General features: G+C 58.3%; 1 protein-coding gene across 3 annotated transcripts in view; it reads left to right on the top strand.

Annotated features, from left to right (window-relative positions):
* Positions 1 to 10,900, top strand: part of DHRS3 (dehydrogenase/reductase 3) — a 40,452-nt gene extending 29,552 nt beyond the window's left edge. For all 3 annotated transcript variants that reach the window (XM_036349607.1, XM_036349609.1, XM_036349608.1), the window contains exons 2-6: positions 2,255 to 2,398; positions 3,038 to 3,157; positions 3,505 to 3,743; positions 7,720 to 7,845; positions 10,394 to 10,900. In XM_036349607.1, coding sequence (XP_036205500.1) covers positions 2,255 to 2,398; positions 3,038 to 3,157; positions 3,505 to 3,743; positions 7,720 to 7,845; positions 10,394 to 10,478 — 714 coding nt within the window. In that variant the 3' untranslated portion in view covers positions 10,479 to 10,900. The remainder of the gene's footprint in view (positions 1 to 2,254; positions 2,399 to 3,037; positions 3,158 to 3,504; positions 3,744 to 7,719; positions 7,846 to 10,393) is intronic.
* Positions 10,901 to 13,511: the final 2,611 nt, after the last annotated feature.

The following is a 13,511-nucleotide window of genomic DNA, read 5'->3' as shown; positions in this document are numbered from 1 at the left end:
GGAAGGAAGGAGTGAGGGGATGGATGATGGTGGACAGACAGATGGAGTGACAAGGAAGGATGGAAGGAAGCTGGGTGACAGTGGCTACAGGCCGGGTGGCCTGGGGGGTGGAGCATGCCTGCACCGAATTGCCTTCCTGGAGGAGATGTTTGGGTCTAATCTGCTCCATGCAGTGACGCTCCAGCCTCTCCTGGGGACGCAGGTTAGTTCTGTTCTTAGGTCAGCAGACAAGGAGGTGTCCCTGGAGCCTGCCTCCTTGCGGTCCGTTTGCCCTGGATGCACTTCTGGGTCACAGAGCCACTGGTGGAGGCCCCCTCCCAGCCCTTCCTGGTGTCAAGAAAAATTTATTTCTTTTTTAAAATATATTTTAGTGATTTTTTACAGAGAGGAAGGGAGAGGGGATAGAGAGTTAGAAACATCGATGAGAGAGAAACATTGATCAGCTGCCTCCTGCACATCTCCTACTGAGGATGTGCCCGCAACCCAGGTACATGCCCTTGACCGGAATCGAACCTGGGACCCTTCAGTCCCCAGGCCGACGCTCTATCCACTGAGCCAAACGGGTTAGGGCGAAGAATTTATTTCTTTAAAACAAAGAAAGTGGTTGGACAAGGTGGGCTTTCAAACCAGGCTTTCCCAGAGATGTGTAAGTGGTTGAGAAAACACTTCTATTTTCTTTCTGAAAAACGAGTTCAGACATTTTAAAAACTCAATAAAAAAATAAAATTCATTGGAGACCACCAGCCACACTTTCTCGGGGCGCTTTCCACTGGAGGGCAGCTTCTGAGATTTCAAGGTAAATGGTTGATAAACTGTAACTGCCAACAACCGATTATCGGAGAACCTTTCTATCCTGTTTCCAAGTGCAGAACCCTCGGGGCCCTGGTCGGACTGATCGCCGCTCCATCTGTAACCCCCTTGGCAATGTTTGCCTCCCGCACAGCCCGTCTGTCCTCGTCCGCTGCTGGTGGAGTGAGAAGATGTGGACTTGGACATGGAATGTGATCTTTGTGCTGGTTTTCACGTGGGGTTTATTTCTAAAGGGGCATTTCATCGATAATTTTAAAAAGCAAGAGAAGAAATACACATAGAAACCCATTAAGCTAATCCCAGGAGCCTTCGCCTCTTCCTCTCTCCAATGGCGTCCAGCCCCCGCCTTCCCTCCCTCTGCGATAAGTGGAGTCTTCCTTGGGGTCCAGTCCCCCCGCCCATGACCCTTTGGCCGACAGGGCCTGCCTCTCTGGGCCCAAGGGCAGGTCATGAGTGTGTCCTTCTCGCTCAGGTCAAATGTTGAGAGACAGCCAGGCTTCTCTGCTGAGCCGTTATGGCCGGCCATTCATCAGTTTGTCCAGCCCCTTTAAGAATCCACCTTCTGGTCCTGCCAGGGTCCCCTCCTGGCGTGATGAGCCCCGAGTTTATGAACTTGTGGGGGGGGGCCGTTTCCTTCTCAGCAGGAGCCTGGCTGCCTCTGCGCCTGGCCCTCCTTCCGGGTGTGACCAAGTGTGACCGCAGCCAGGTGGAGGCTCGGCTTAGCACAGGCGCCTCGCGGCCGGAACCTCCCGGTGCGATCTAACCGCCGTGTCCATAAACCTGGCTCCCGACCTCGCTGGTGAGAAGGCCAGCTTGTTCCCAGCTGAGAACATTCTGGAACATTCTGCAGAAAGAGCTCAGTGATTGCTTCGTTATAGCTGTGTGGGATGCCTGGAATGGGGCTGGCAGGAGGGGACCTGCTGGAAGGAATGGCTCAGGCTTGTAAATACCCCGTCAACGACTGAGGTCAGAAATGGGCCCGGAACCTACTGGCTCACTGCGGCTTCGGCTGTGTCTTTTTTTTCTTTTAAGAAGGTGGTGGTTGTTAAAAAAAATATATTTTTATTGATTTCAGACTGGAAGGGAGAGGGAGAGAGAGAGAGAGAGAGAAACATCAATGATGAGAGAGTATCATTGATCAGCTGCCCCCTGCACGCTCCACACTGGGGATAGAGCCTGGAACCTGGGCATGTGCCCTGACCAGGAATCGAGCCGTGACCTCCTGGTTCATAGGTTGGTGCTCAACCGCTGAGCCACGCCGGCCGGGCTGTATCCCTTTTTAAAAAGCCATCTTGTTCATTTGCTTTGCATACTCCCTTTGGGTGGAACCGGGAAGTCCAGTCCCTGGGCAGATTCCGTAAATACTGAATGTCTGGTGGCGGTCCTTGAACTGCGATGGCTTGCTCGGCGACCACCTGTTCAGCGCCTTATCCTCTCCTTCCAGATCGTCCTCTGGGGCCGCACCGAGAAGTGCCTGAAGGAGACGACAGAGGAGATCCGGCAGATGGGCACGGAGTGCCACTACTTCATCTGTGACGTGGGCAACCGGGAGGAGGTGTACCAGACGGCCAAGGCCGTGCGGGAGAAGGTGAGCCGCCTGGGAGGGCTGTCCTCGCTCAGCTGCAGGGAACCGCCCTGTGTCCTGGGGCCCAGCATTGCGATGGCAGAACGGCTGTTTCCAGAGCCTTTCTGGGGACTCTCCCGTGAAGCCGGCCCGAGTGTGTATGCACATGTGTGTGCATGCATGTATGAGTGTGCATGTGTGTGCTGCGGGAGCAGGGACCAGGGAGGGGTATGGGTTGATGAATGACAGGAGTAACCATCTCTTGTCCCCTTTGGCATTTAGACCTTGTGTCTATTCTAGCTCCCGGGGCAAATGTCCCGTTGCCCTCTGGGAAAAGGTTTCTCCTGGCTCCAGCTGTCATTTCGACCGAGTGAGTCAGTGAGCTCCCAGAGGGCAAAGACCACCTGTTAAGCCTCTGGCACCGGTAAATGTTCCTTTTTATGTAACGATAACCTCATGTGTGGTAAACGCGCTCTGTGCCACGTCTGTGCTGCGCCATAAATGACTTCCAATCCTCAGAACATCTCTGGTGTGGTCATAAGCTCCATCCTACAAATCAAGGCTGGTGCTCAGCGTGGCGGCGTGGCTGCCCAGGTCCCATGGCCGGGGGGAGGGGGCCAGGCACGGGGCTGCCCTGACAGCTGCGGCCCCTCCCACCTGCAGGTGGGTGACATCACCATCCTGGTGAATAATGCCGCCGTGGTCCACGGGAAGAGCCTGATGGACAGCGACGACGACGCCCTCCTCAAGTCGCAGCACATCAACACGCTGGGCCAGTTCTGGGTGAGGACTGTTGGGCACAGACCAGGCCTGGGCGTGGCAGGGACAAGTGTCTTCCCTCCAGGGCCTGGGGGCCGTGAGGGAGGTAGGGGAGGCTCACCAGGGCTTGGGCTCAGGCCCAGGGGGACACCCACCGACAAAGTGCTGGACAGGAGGAACAATGGGCCCAGGAAGCGTCTCCCGGCTCTGTGGGTGCAGGGCAGGCCGCCCCGGCCCCCGCTGTCCCAGGAGGCTCCATCGCTGGGCAGCGCGTGCGTGCAGGGTGGTCTGTGCCCCCTGAGAGAGGGGGAGAGGGGCTTTGGGGCGGTACAACCGCTCCACACTGACCCCCCCGCCCCGACCACCCTCAGACCACCAAGGCCTTCCTGCCGCGCATGCTGGAGCTGCAGAACGGCCACATCGTGTGCCTCAACTCCGTGCTGGCGCTGTCCGCCATCCCCGGCGCCATCGACTACTGCACCTCCAAGGCCTCGGCCTTCGCCTTCATGGAGAGCCTGACCCTGGGGCTGCTGGACTGCCCGGGCGTCAGCGCCACCACCGTGCTGCCCTTCCACACCAGCACCGAGATGTTCCAGGGCATGAGGGTCAGGTCAGTGAGCAGGGGACCCCCTCCCCCGGCCAGGCCCCCTGCAGGCTGGGCCAGGAGAGAGGCTTATGCACAGAGAGAGCACAAATAGAAAAAGCACTAGAGCCCGTTCCCTTTGGCTTTGAGCCCTGGCCCCCAACTCTGTGAGACAGGGGGGCGCTGTGGGGGGTAGGGTCCTGCTTCTCAGGCCGGGAGCTTTTACAAGTCCCGCTGCGCGCAGTGGAATGTCACCCACCGTGAGAAGAGAGCAGTGCGGACACTGAGGCTCTCAGTGTTAGTGGTGTGGGGGCAGGTGTGCTCAGTGGTTAGAGCATCGCCTCCCGCACTGAAGGGTCATGAGTTTGATTCCCGGTCAAGGGCACGGGATGGAAAAGCATTTCGTTGAGCAAGAGACGTCAGAGGCAGAGAGTGCACTCTGTGTGGTTCCGTCTGCGTGACGTTCCGGAGCAGGCAAGACGGGGCCATGGTGATAGAAGTCAGAACCGGGCACCCCTGGAGCGGGGAGAGCCTGCCAGGGAGCACGAGAGAACCTTCTAGACCAGTGATGGCGAACCTATGACACGCGTGTCAGAGGTGACACGCGAACTCATTTTTTTGGTTGATTTTTCTTTGTTAAGTGGCAATTAAATATTAAAATAAATATCAAAAATATAAGTCTTTGTTTTACTATGGTTGCAGAGATCAAAAAGTTTCTATATGTGACACGGCACCAGAGTTAAGCTAGGGTTTTTCAAAATGCTGACACGCCGAGCTCAAAAGGTTCACCATCACTGCACTAGACGTTCAGGAATGTTCTCTCTTCTTGATCTGGGCGGTGGTTACAAAGGTAAAAGTTAATCCCGCTGCACACTTACGTTGGATGCCTTTTATTATCTGCAAGTTATAGGCGTCCAGTGGCGCGTAGGTGCCATGTGGGATCACTCACTGTCCCTTCGCGATGGTGATTGAGGATGGTTTTGGGGATCAGGAATCAAAGCGCCTGGCTTTGAATCACACCTCAGCTGCTGGGCGGCTGTGAAATCGTGAGCCAGTTTTGTTACCTCTCTGAGCTTTTCACTTTACTTCGTCTGTAAAACCGTGGGAATAATAATTCCTTCGTGGGATTATTAGGAGAATTAAAAGCAACACATGTAACATCTAGAGCAAAGCCTGGGGCATGCTCCAGGCTCAGTAACGAACCACAGCGCCTTTTTGTTGTTGTTCATCCTCACCCGAGGATATTTTTCCCATTGCTTTATAGAGAGAGTAGAAGGGAGAGAGAAGGGGCGGGGGGAGGGCGGGAGAGAGAAACATCCATGTGAGAGAGACGCATCCATTGGTTGCCTCCCTCATGTGCCCCACTGGGGGGCTGGGGATCAAACCTGCAACCGAGATACGTGCCCTTGACCGGGAATCAAACTCATGACCCTTCAGTGCGCGAGGCGATGCTCTAACCACTGAGCCCACCTGCCCACGCACCACTAACAATAAACTCCTTCCTAAAGGCATCTGTTATGAACCTTCCTGGAGGCCCTGTCTTCAGTGTGCCACAGAGTGTACATTCCCACCTGACTTGCATACAAATGATCATAGATTCTGAATGTGGAGGGGGCTGGATTAATGCCTATTGCTGTTCCTTGTTGCTTACTCCCCCCCCCCCCCCCGCCCCCCGTGAGGTCTTGGTTTGGTTCCTTGTATCTGGCCATACAGGAAGTGCTCCGTAAGTGCACAGGGGGTGGAGATGCAGCGGCGGCAATCACAGTTCTAGTGGGCACCCTGGGCACAGACCTCGCCTTGCAGCAGTTTCCTCTCCATCACCTTAAGAAGGAAATGCAAGGTTTTCCCAAGTCATTTTCCCACAGTCGTGCCAAGTGTGGGTCCAAACTGCCTGGCACCACATCCCAGCTCCGTGCCCCCATCTGGCCTTCTGTGCCTTGGGCTCCTCCTCTGTAAGAAGGGGTGGGTGAGGGTGCCCTGCGCCCTGGGCCCCATGCTCCTGTGTGGGGATTCTAGCTCGCTACCTGGCGTCAGGTGAGGCCCGAGGGCCGAGGAGAAGAGTAGTAAGGGTGATTGGTCAGCACCACCTTTCCAAAGAGGAAAAGGCGGAAAAGCACTGGCTTCCGCCCCAGCCAGGCCTAGCGGCTCCCCGGGCTGGAGGGTGGGAGGCGGACGTTTAGGAAAAATCAATGGGTTTCCCAGCAGCAGGGCCGTAGCGGTGAGTGCTTGCTGTTTGTTAATTGCCATGGATTGATCTGCGTTCCAGCCACAGCAGATGCTTTAGAAACATTGTCCCCGTTTAGCCCCCCCCTCCCGCCCCCCACCCCGGCGAGCTCTCTCCCCATTTCACAGACGAGAGAACTGAGGCTCAGAGAAGCAAGCTCACTGCCCAAGGCCACACAGATAGCAATTGGCTGAGCAAGCTTTTTGCAGAGTGGGTGCTGCCTCCGTGAGAGTTGGAAGCCCTGTTGGTTCTGTATACCCACCCCCACCCCCCCAACGGAGAGAAAGGAGCCGGTTCCTCCCACTGAGGGGAACTGAGGCCGCCTCAGGCCCTCCTGCAGGGGCCCTGCCCGGAAGGGCCCGCCCTCTCCAGGCCCATGGAGCTGGGTCTCTCCTCTGTCTGCCCTTCCCCCAGGAGCAGGATTGGCCCAGGTGAGGATGGAAAGCCAGACTGTCTGCCGTGTCTGTGGGGCTCCAACACCAGCGAGCTCACTGAGGAAGCCCAGGGTAGGGTGGGGGGGTTGGGGGGGGGGGAATCCCTGGACTCTCAGAGGCCAGCCAGTCGGCGTGGGGGGCCCAGGAGTTGCCCTTTGCTCAGGGTGACATCAGACCCAGGTGACTCACCCGCCTTAATCCTCCTGGTGCCAGGGCAGCTCACAAGCCCTTTGTGGGATTGAGGTCAGAGCCAGAGGCATCAGCGCTGTGGCTCCGAGAGCAGTGAGCGAGGGCGGGGTGGAGCCTGGGCTCTGGGCAGGCCTCACCCGCCACCCACTCCCCGGAGCCTCCGTTTCCCTCTCTGGGAATTGGGGTGAGTGATTCCCGGTGAGCACTTAGACCAGGCCTGGCACTCAGGGCCATCATCGGTCTATGGGTCTCAGGCCGGAAGCCGGTGACTGGGCATGAGGAGCCCTGATGTTTGCTTATTCAATCATATATCCATCTGTCACCCCACGGAAAGGACTCTAAAGGTTTCAGTGCATCCGTGCGTGAGTGAGCCAGCGGGGGTGGGGGGGGGTGGGCAGAGAAGGCCCTTCTCCGCAGAGTCCCTGCCTCCAGCGGGACACACCTGGGGAAGAGCAAGTCACTCATTCACCCAGCCATTCAGCAAGCGTTTATTGAGCACCTGTTATGTGGCCGACACAGCACATGGGGGATCAACAGGCAGCAAGACCCAGCAGACCTCTGCCCTCGGGGAACGCACACCCGGTGGGGGAGACAGGCCATTCATAAAGAAACAAGCCGGCAGGCAGGCCATGCGGGGTGAATGCGGGGAAGCACATTAGCAGGGGGCCGAGGTCAGAGGCTGCTCTGAGTGGACCGGCCGAGACGCCTCCCTGATGGGAGAGCTGTTGAAAGACCCTGAGACAGGAAAGGACTTCAGTGACAGGAACCAAAAGACTGGCCAGGACTGTCGGAGCAGAGGAGGGAAGAGAGGGGGCCAGGCAGCAGGCAGCACCCCCTTCCCCCCCCCTCCCCGCCCAGGAGTGAGCAGGGCTCTAGAGAACATGGGGAGCCTGGGGGTTGGGGCCCTGGTGGCTGGGCTGCGAGTCCTTGATTCTCAAAAGGAGACTCAGTGGGCAGAGGGAGGGAGTCGGGATCTTCTGACACATCTGGGGGGCGACGGGGGAGGAAAGAGGTGCCCAGCAGGTCTTGGGTCTCCCAATCACAGGTCTTCTCACGGAGAGGCCGAAGGGATGACCCAGACCTGTCAGCCACGGGCACTTTCCGCAGTAGCACCTGCTTCCTTGGGGAAACCCACTGTGTCTCTCCCTGCGTTCAGGTTCCCCAACCTCTTCCCCCCCCTGAAGCCGGAGACGGTGGCCCGGAGGACGGTGGAGGCCGTGCAGCTCAACCAGGCGCTCCTCCTGCTCCCCTGGACGATGCATATCCTCATTATCTTGAAAAGGTACGAGGCTGGGGAGCAGGCACTGGGCCAGGCTCCTGCCAACCACCCATGGACCCCGTGGGGAAGAGGCCGCAGGCAGGAGAAAGTACCACGGGATCCATTAGTCATGTTTGCTGTGGGTGTGGGGACGAGGAGTGGGGGCTTGTGTGCCAAGGGTGTCCTGTCCTGAATTTGGGGCCATGGTTCTCAAACTTGCTGGTCGCAGGACCCCTGTACAACCTTAAAAATTATTTCTTTTAAATTTATTTTTATTGATTTCAGAGAAGAAGGGAGAGGAAGAGAGAGAGAGAAACATCAATGATGAAAGGGAATCATTGATCGGCTGCCTCCTGCACATTGGAACAAGCCCGCAACCCAGGCATGTGCCCTTGATGGGAATCAAACCTGGGACCTTTCGGTCCGCAGACCGACGCTCTATCCATTGAGCCAAACCAGCCAGGGCTGCAACCTTAACAATTATGGAGGTGCCCAAAGAGCTTCAGCTTATGTGAGCTGTATTATTACTGCTTACTGTCTTAGAAATGAAAACTGGGAAAACATTTTATAAGATTTATACACTTGCTTAGATTCACAATATTCATTCAATCAATTCCGTGTTAACATCAATGATTTCTTACGAAAAGTAAGTAAATTTTCAAAAGAGAATAAAGAATGCAGTGAGGAGAATGGCATTGTTTTCCTTTCTTGCAAAGCTCTTTAGCATCTAACGCAGTGGTTCTCAACCTTCTGGCCCTTTAAATACAGTTCCTCATGTTGTGACCCAACCATAAAATTACTTTTGTTGCTACTGTTATGAGTCGTAATGTAAATATCTGATATGCAGATTGGTCTTAGGCGACCCTGCCAATGGGGTCGCGACCCACAGGTTGAGAACCACTGGACCCTAACGTAATTGAAGACAACAGGATTCTTCTATCTGCTTCTGATTTTAATCTGTTGTGAGAGGATGCGTGAAAAGGCAAATAACATCTTAGTCTGATTATACAAGTAGCTTGACCTCGCAGACCACCAAAGAGACCTCAGGTACCCCAAGGGTTCCCGGGCCACACTTTGAGAACCACTATTCTAGAGCCTACTCGTTGGCCGCAGCCTTCAGGAAGTTTAATCTGGTGGGGAAGACAGAGCTTAGGATGCTGCAGGGTCCACAGAATGTCACGGAGCTAGTCAGGTGCGTTTCCCGGGGCAGACCACCTGGGAGTGGGCTGAGGAGGGGAGATGGGCTGCCTCCAGGATCCGCCCAGCATCCCAGTCCCTAGAACCTTCCAGACCTTGGGCAGCAAACCCTTCCCGTGGAGTCCCAAACCGCAGGGGCCATTCCCTGCCGCCGACGCAGGTTTCATGGCCACGGACTCCCAGCTCCTCTGGGCCCCCTGCCACGTCCAGCCCCCAGGCCCTGGCTGGCTGCACCCTCTGCCCCAGAGGCTCTTATGGGAAGTGAAGCACCCAAGTCCCTTTATCAGACACCAGCTCCCAGGAAACAGCTTCCCTCTGGCTGTGTCCCGTGGCTCCAGCTGCAGGCACAGACACCTCACAGCAGAGGGGTGTCCACCAGCCCTTCCTCCCCACACTCAGAGCCACAGAGCAGGGTCGGGGCTGGGGGCACCTGAGGGCACTGGGGCCACACCGCGGCCCCCTCAGGCCATGCTGCCTGTTGCTCTGAGATGCTCCTCGGCTGCCTCCGTGAGCCCCGAGGAGAGCAGGCTGCCTCCTTCCACCCCAGGAGCTTGTCAGCAGCCTTGCAGACATTCTAGAAAAAGGATAGAACGTGTCAGTGCTCTCACAGTAAGCCCCCAGCCTACGCTTTCTGTTCTGTCCCCTGCTACTTTCCCACAGGACACAGAGGCCCCCCTCCTCCCCGTGCCCCGCACTGCACCCCGTCTTCACCTTCCCCAAGAGAAATCTTTACAGGCTCCACGCCATTGACACCGCCCCCAGGAAGCCTTCCAGATTGCTCTCTTCAGAAGGGGGTCTTTCCCATGTTGCACCAAAGGGGGTGAGGGCCCTTCAATTTGATTCAACAAATGGACTGAGGCCCTCTCATGCCGGCCCTGTGTTCGGGGCCAGACGCAGATGTGAACTATCTGGGCCTGGCAAGTAGACAGTCAGGACCACAGCAGGGCTCGTTGGGGAAGCAGTGCACTCTGGGAGCCCAAGGAGAGCCTGGGCGTGAATGTGGGGAGTTTCCCTGGAGGAGGTGACACCTAGCACATAAGCCCTCGGCCCCACATAGTAAATATTTGTTGACTAAGTGGCATTTGGAGTTACTTGAACTCTGAGATACCTATGGGCCCTAAAATGCCAAGAATGTGACTTTGAAAGTTTATTTCCACCACCCAGCCTTTGCCTTGTAAGCAGCGGTTTAGCCACTTACTTGAAAGCCCTTCCTCCATGGTGGGTGGGTGGGGGGTGGCTTGTGGGCTTGTGAGAGGGGGTGGGGAGAGTTTAGGGACATCCCTCTACTGCGCCATCTTGTGTGGCCACAGGGCGACCCAGCTGCTGGGCCCCCACCCGCTGACCATCTTGTCTTCTCTCTCCTCGCTGGCCCCAGCATACTCCCACAGGCTGCGCTGGAGGAGATCCACAGATTCTCAGGAACCTACACCTGCATGAACACTTTCAAAGGGCGGACATAAAGGCAGGACGTAGACCTCCTCGAAAGCCACGGGGCCTGCGGGGGCTGTGGCACCTGGGCACACACCCGCGTGCCTGCCCCTGGGCACACTTCTGCTGGGTGGGCAGGCCTGTCCTCTCCTGGGGAAGAATCCGGTGCCCCCCGCCAGCCCCAGGACCTTTGCACAGGACTTATGGGCGTAACTCTGGCCCCCGGGGGCGGCAGGAAACCAGCCAGCAGCCGCCTTGACACTTTTGTACATTTCTGATTCTGTAGAGTTTATTGTTAAATTGCTTCTCAAATCTAACCAGCCTGGGCAGTGCGCAAAGACTATTTCTGGGAGGGTCGGCGCCCAGATGACCCTCCTTCCCCTCCAACATCCACTCAGCTTCTGCAAACTGGTTGAACGGCAGGAATGAAAAATAAAGAGAGATGGCTTTGCGAGTTGCTTTGTTGAAATCCTTGGCCCTGGTCCTTGGTAGCAGCGGGGAAGGGACCCGTCCCAACCACAACACCCCGTCCTTTGAAGGAGAACTGGTCTGTGTGGGGACCCAGCGGATAGGAGTGAGATGGGCGAGGGGGGCGGGTGGAGATCGGGAGGGAAATTGTAGCCTGGGCCTGGACATGCAGGGTCCTTGCTGACTCTGCCAGGCCCCTCCCAACGCCATGGGTTTGGGGGCACTTTGCTTCCCCACCCGCTTCCCTGAATGGCCGTGAACTAGGCTGCAGAGCAGCCCTCTGCGCTGCCACGGCCCCACCCGCCATGAAACCACCAACTCAGGAGAGCAGATCAGTCTCCATTGAGCACCGGTGTCCACTGAGCACGGGCTGGGCACCCAGAGGGGACTGTTGCTGAGAAGCCAAAACCCTGAAGACACCAGCACCACCAGGCCCGCGCTAAGGGGTGCCCTGGGCCCCGCGCCACGTTGGCTGCAGCGGGTAGAAGGGAACTAACACAGGAGGGGGGCTCTGCACCGCAGAGATGGGCACGGGCTCCGTCAGCGGGAAAATGACAGCCAGGAGGAGTGGGCACAGGTGCCCGGGGTCCCCAGGTGTGTGTGCTCCGCTCCTGCAGCAGCTTAACAAACCTGACCTTGGGCACGGACAGTGGGCCCTGGCGTCTACACAGCTCCTGGGGGGGGGGGGGGGGAGGTGCACTCACAGCCGAGGAAGGCGGTCCCGCAGCCTGGGTGGTGGCAGGTCTGGTCTGTGTGCAGAAACGCCAAGTCCTGATGGCGCCCACCGTTTTCTGAGCACCTGCTGGGTCCCGAGGCCTAGCATCTCACCGAGGTTACCCACTGCCCCCAGCAGCAGGCCAAGACCGGAAACAGCCCCTGGGAGCCCCTGACGGACTGCCAGCAGCCACGGGGTGTTACCAGCCAGGACGTGACCCCCAGGTCTCAGGCCACCTGCCCACCCGTGGAGGGTGGCTGCTGCTCTGTTCTGCGCCGTCGTCATTCGGGGACCCCAGCCGACCAAGGAGCCTTCGTGGGCGTGGACGACGTCCTCTTGACAGAGGTAGACCCACCTGGCCGCCCGCACACGGCTCTGACACTCTGCCTGGAAGCAATGCACGGCACTGCTGCTCACATTTCATTGGCCAGAGCCGGGCACGTGATCAAGCCCCCCCACGGAGGCAGCTGGGTATACCATCTCCATGGAGGGGGGGTGGCAGGACTTTTAAATACATTACCCTCTGCCATGCAGCAGGAGAAGGCGCCCGTGAGGATGGAAAAACCCAACTGTGGGCAGTGGATGCAGGAGGCAGAGGATGCGGGGGGCAGAGGGTGCAGGAGGCAGACAACACTGAGCTGGGACGACATGGTGACCTCTCGGTGGCCCACCAGGTGCTGGGCAGAGGCTCAAAGAGGCACTGACCATTTTGCAGGTGAGGAAACAGGCTCAAAGCAGAGAAATGGTGGGCCCAGGCGTGTGCGGCTGGTGAGCGCCCACGTCAGAATGTGAACCGGACTCTATCCACCCCATGAGCCACCTCTCCTCCTGCACCACCGCCATGGAGGTCCTGAGGCCGTGTGTCGCCAGAGTGTGGGGCAGGGAGAGTGTTGCTGAAGGGGTCCTCCCGGCACCCTTGCCGGCCCGGGGAGGTCGAGCCTGGGGTGTCCGCTCCTCACCCATCCTTGGTGTCGGGACCACACCGTGGGCACCGGGGCTCGGCCTGCCCGCTGCTGTCCCCACCACAGCCTGGGCCTGTCGCTGGTTCTCACAGGGAGCCAGGCTGGGCAGACCGGGCTCGGTGAGCTGGGATGGAAGAGCAGGAAGAAGTGGGGATCCTGCCGGCTGCGCCCCGACTTTTCTGACCGTTCTTGAGTGGCAGGCGGGCTCTGTGCTCCCAGCCTGGCTCCGGGCCGGCCTTCGGGGAGGCTCTGACTCTTAGGGTTCCATGAAGCCGCACTTGGCCTGCAGGCCAGGAATGTGAGGACCCCGGGAGTCTGGAGGATGCCAGCCCCACCAGCCCCGCTCAGGGCCCAGTGAGAGCGGAATCGGGGTCGTGGCTGCGGTGGGGCCTCGTGGCTTCCCAGGGCCCCAGGGGCTTCTGCCTGCCGGGCCGGCCTGGTCCCACCCGCCTCCCTCCCTCTCTGCTTAGACACTTGCAGGCTTTTTCTGGATCTTTTCCCAGAGGAACCAGGGAAAAAGTCTTGGGCAGGTTCCCAGGAGGCCCATCCTGGTCCCTCCCCGAGATGGCCTGGCAGCCTGGAGCCTTGGAGAGTGAGAGTGGAGAGCTAATTCCGTCCCCAGGCCCAGCCAAGCGCCGGAGAGTGACAAGCACTCCGCCTCCCCGAACCCCGAGGGGCAGGACAGGGTGTGCCAACCCTGGGAAGAAGGCTCGGGCCCTGGGAAATGACCCAGTTGCCATGCCCGGGGGCCTCCCCATCGCCAACGAGAACCAAATTGGAGCTGGGCCCCGAGCCCCATCCTGACGGGGGTCCAGGCGGCCGGGCTATCTGGCCTGAGCAGGTTCCGGATGGAGTCCCGTGGCCACCGGCCGCCCAGGGCCAGAGGCTCTGAGAAGTGGACTCCCTTCTCCTCAGGCCAC

The sequence above is a fragment of the Myotis myotis genome, unplaced genomic scaffold (assembly GCF_014108235.1).
Source record: "Myotis myotis isolate mMyoMyo1 unplaced genomic scaffold, mMyoMyo1.p scaffold_m19_p_2, whole genome shotgun sequence".
Taxonomy (NCBI): domain Eukaryota; kingdom Metazoa; phylum Chordata; class Mammalia; order Chiroptera; family Vespertilionidae; genus Myotis; species Myotis myotis.
This window is presented reverse-complemented; position numbering and strand designations above follow the sequence as displayed.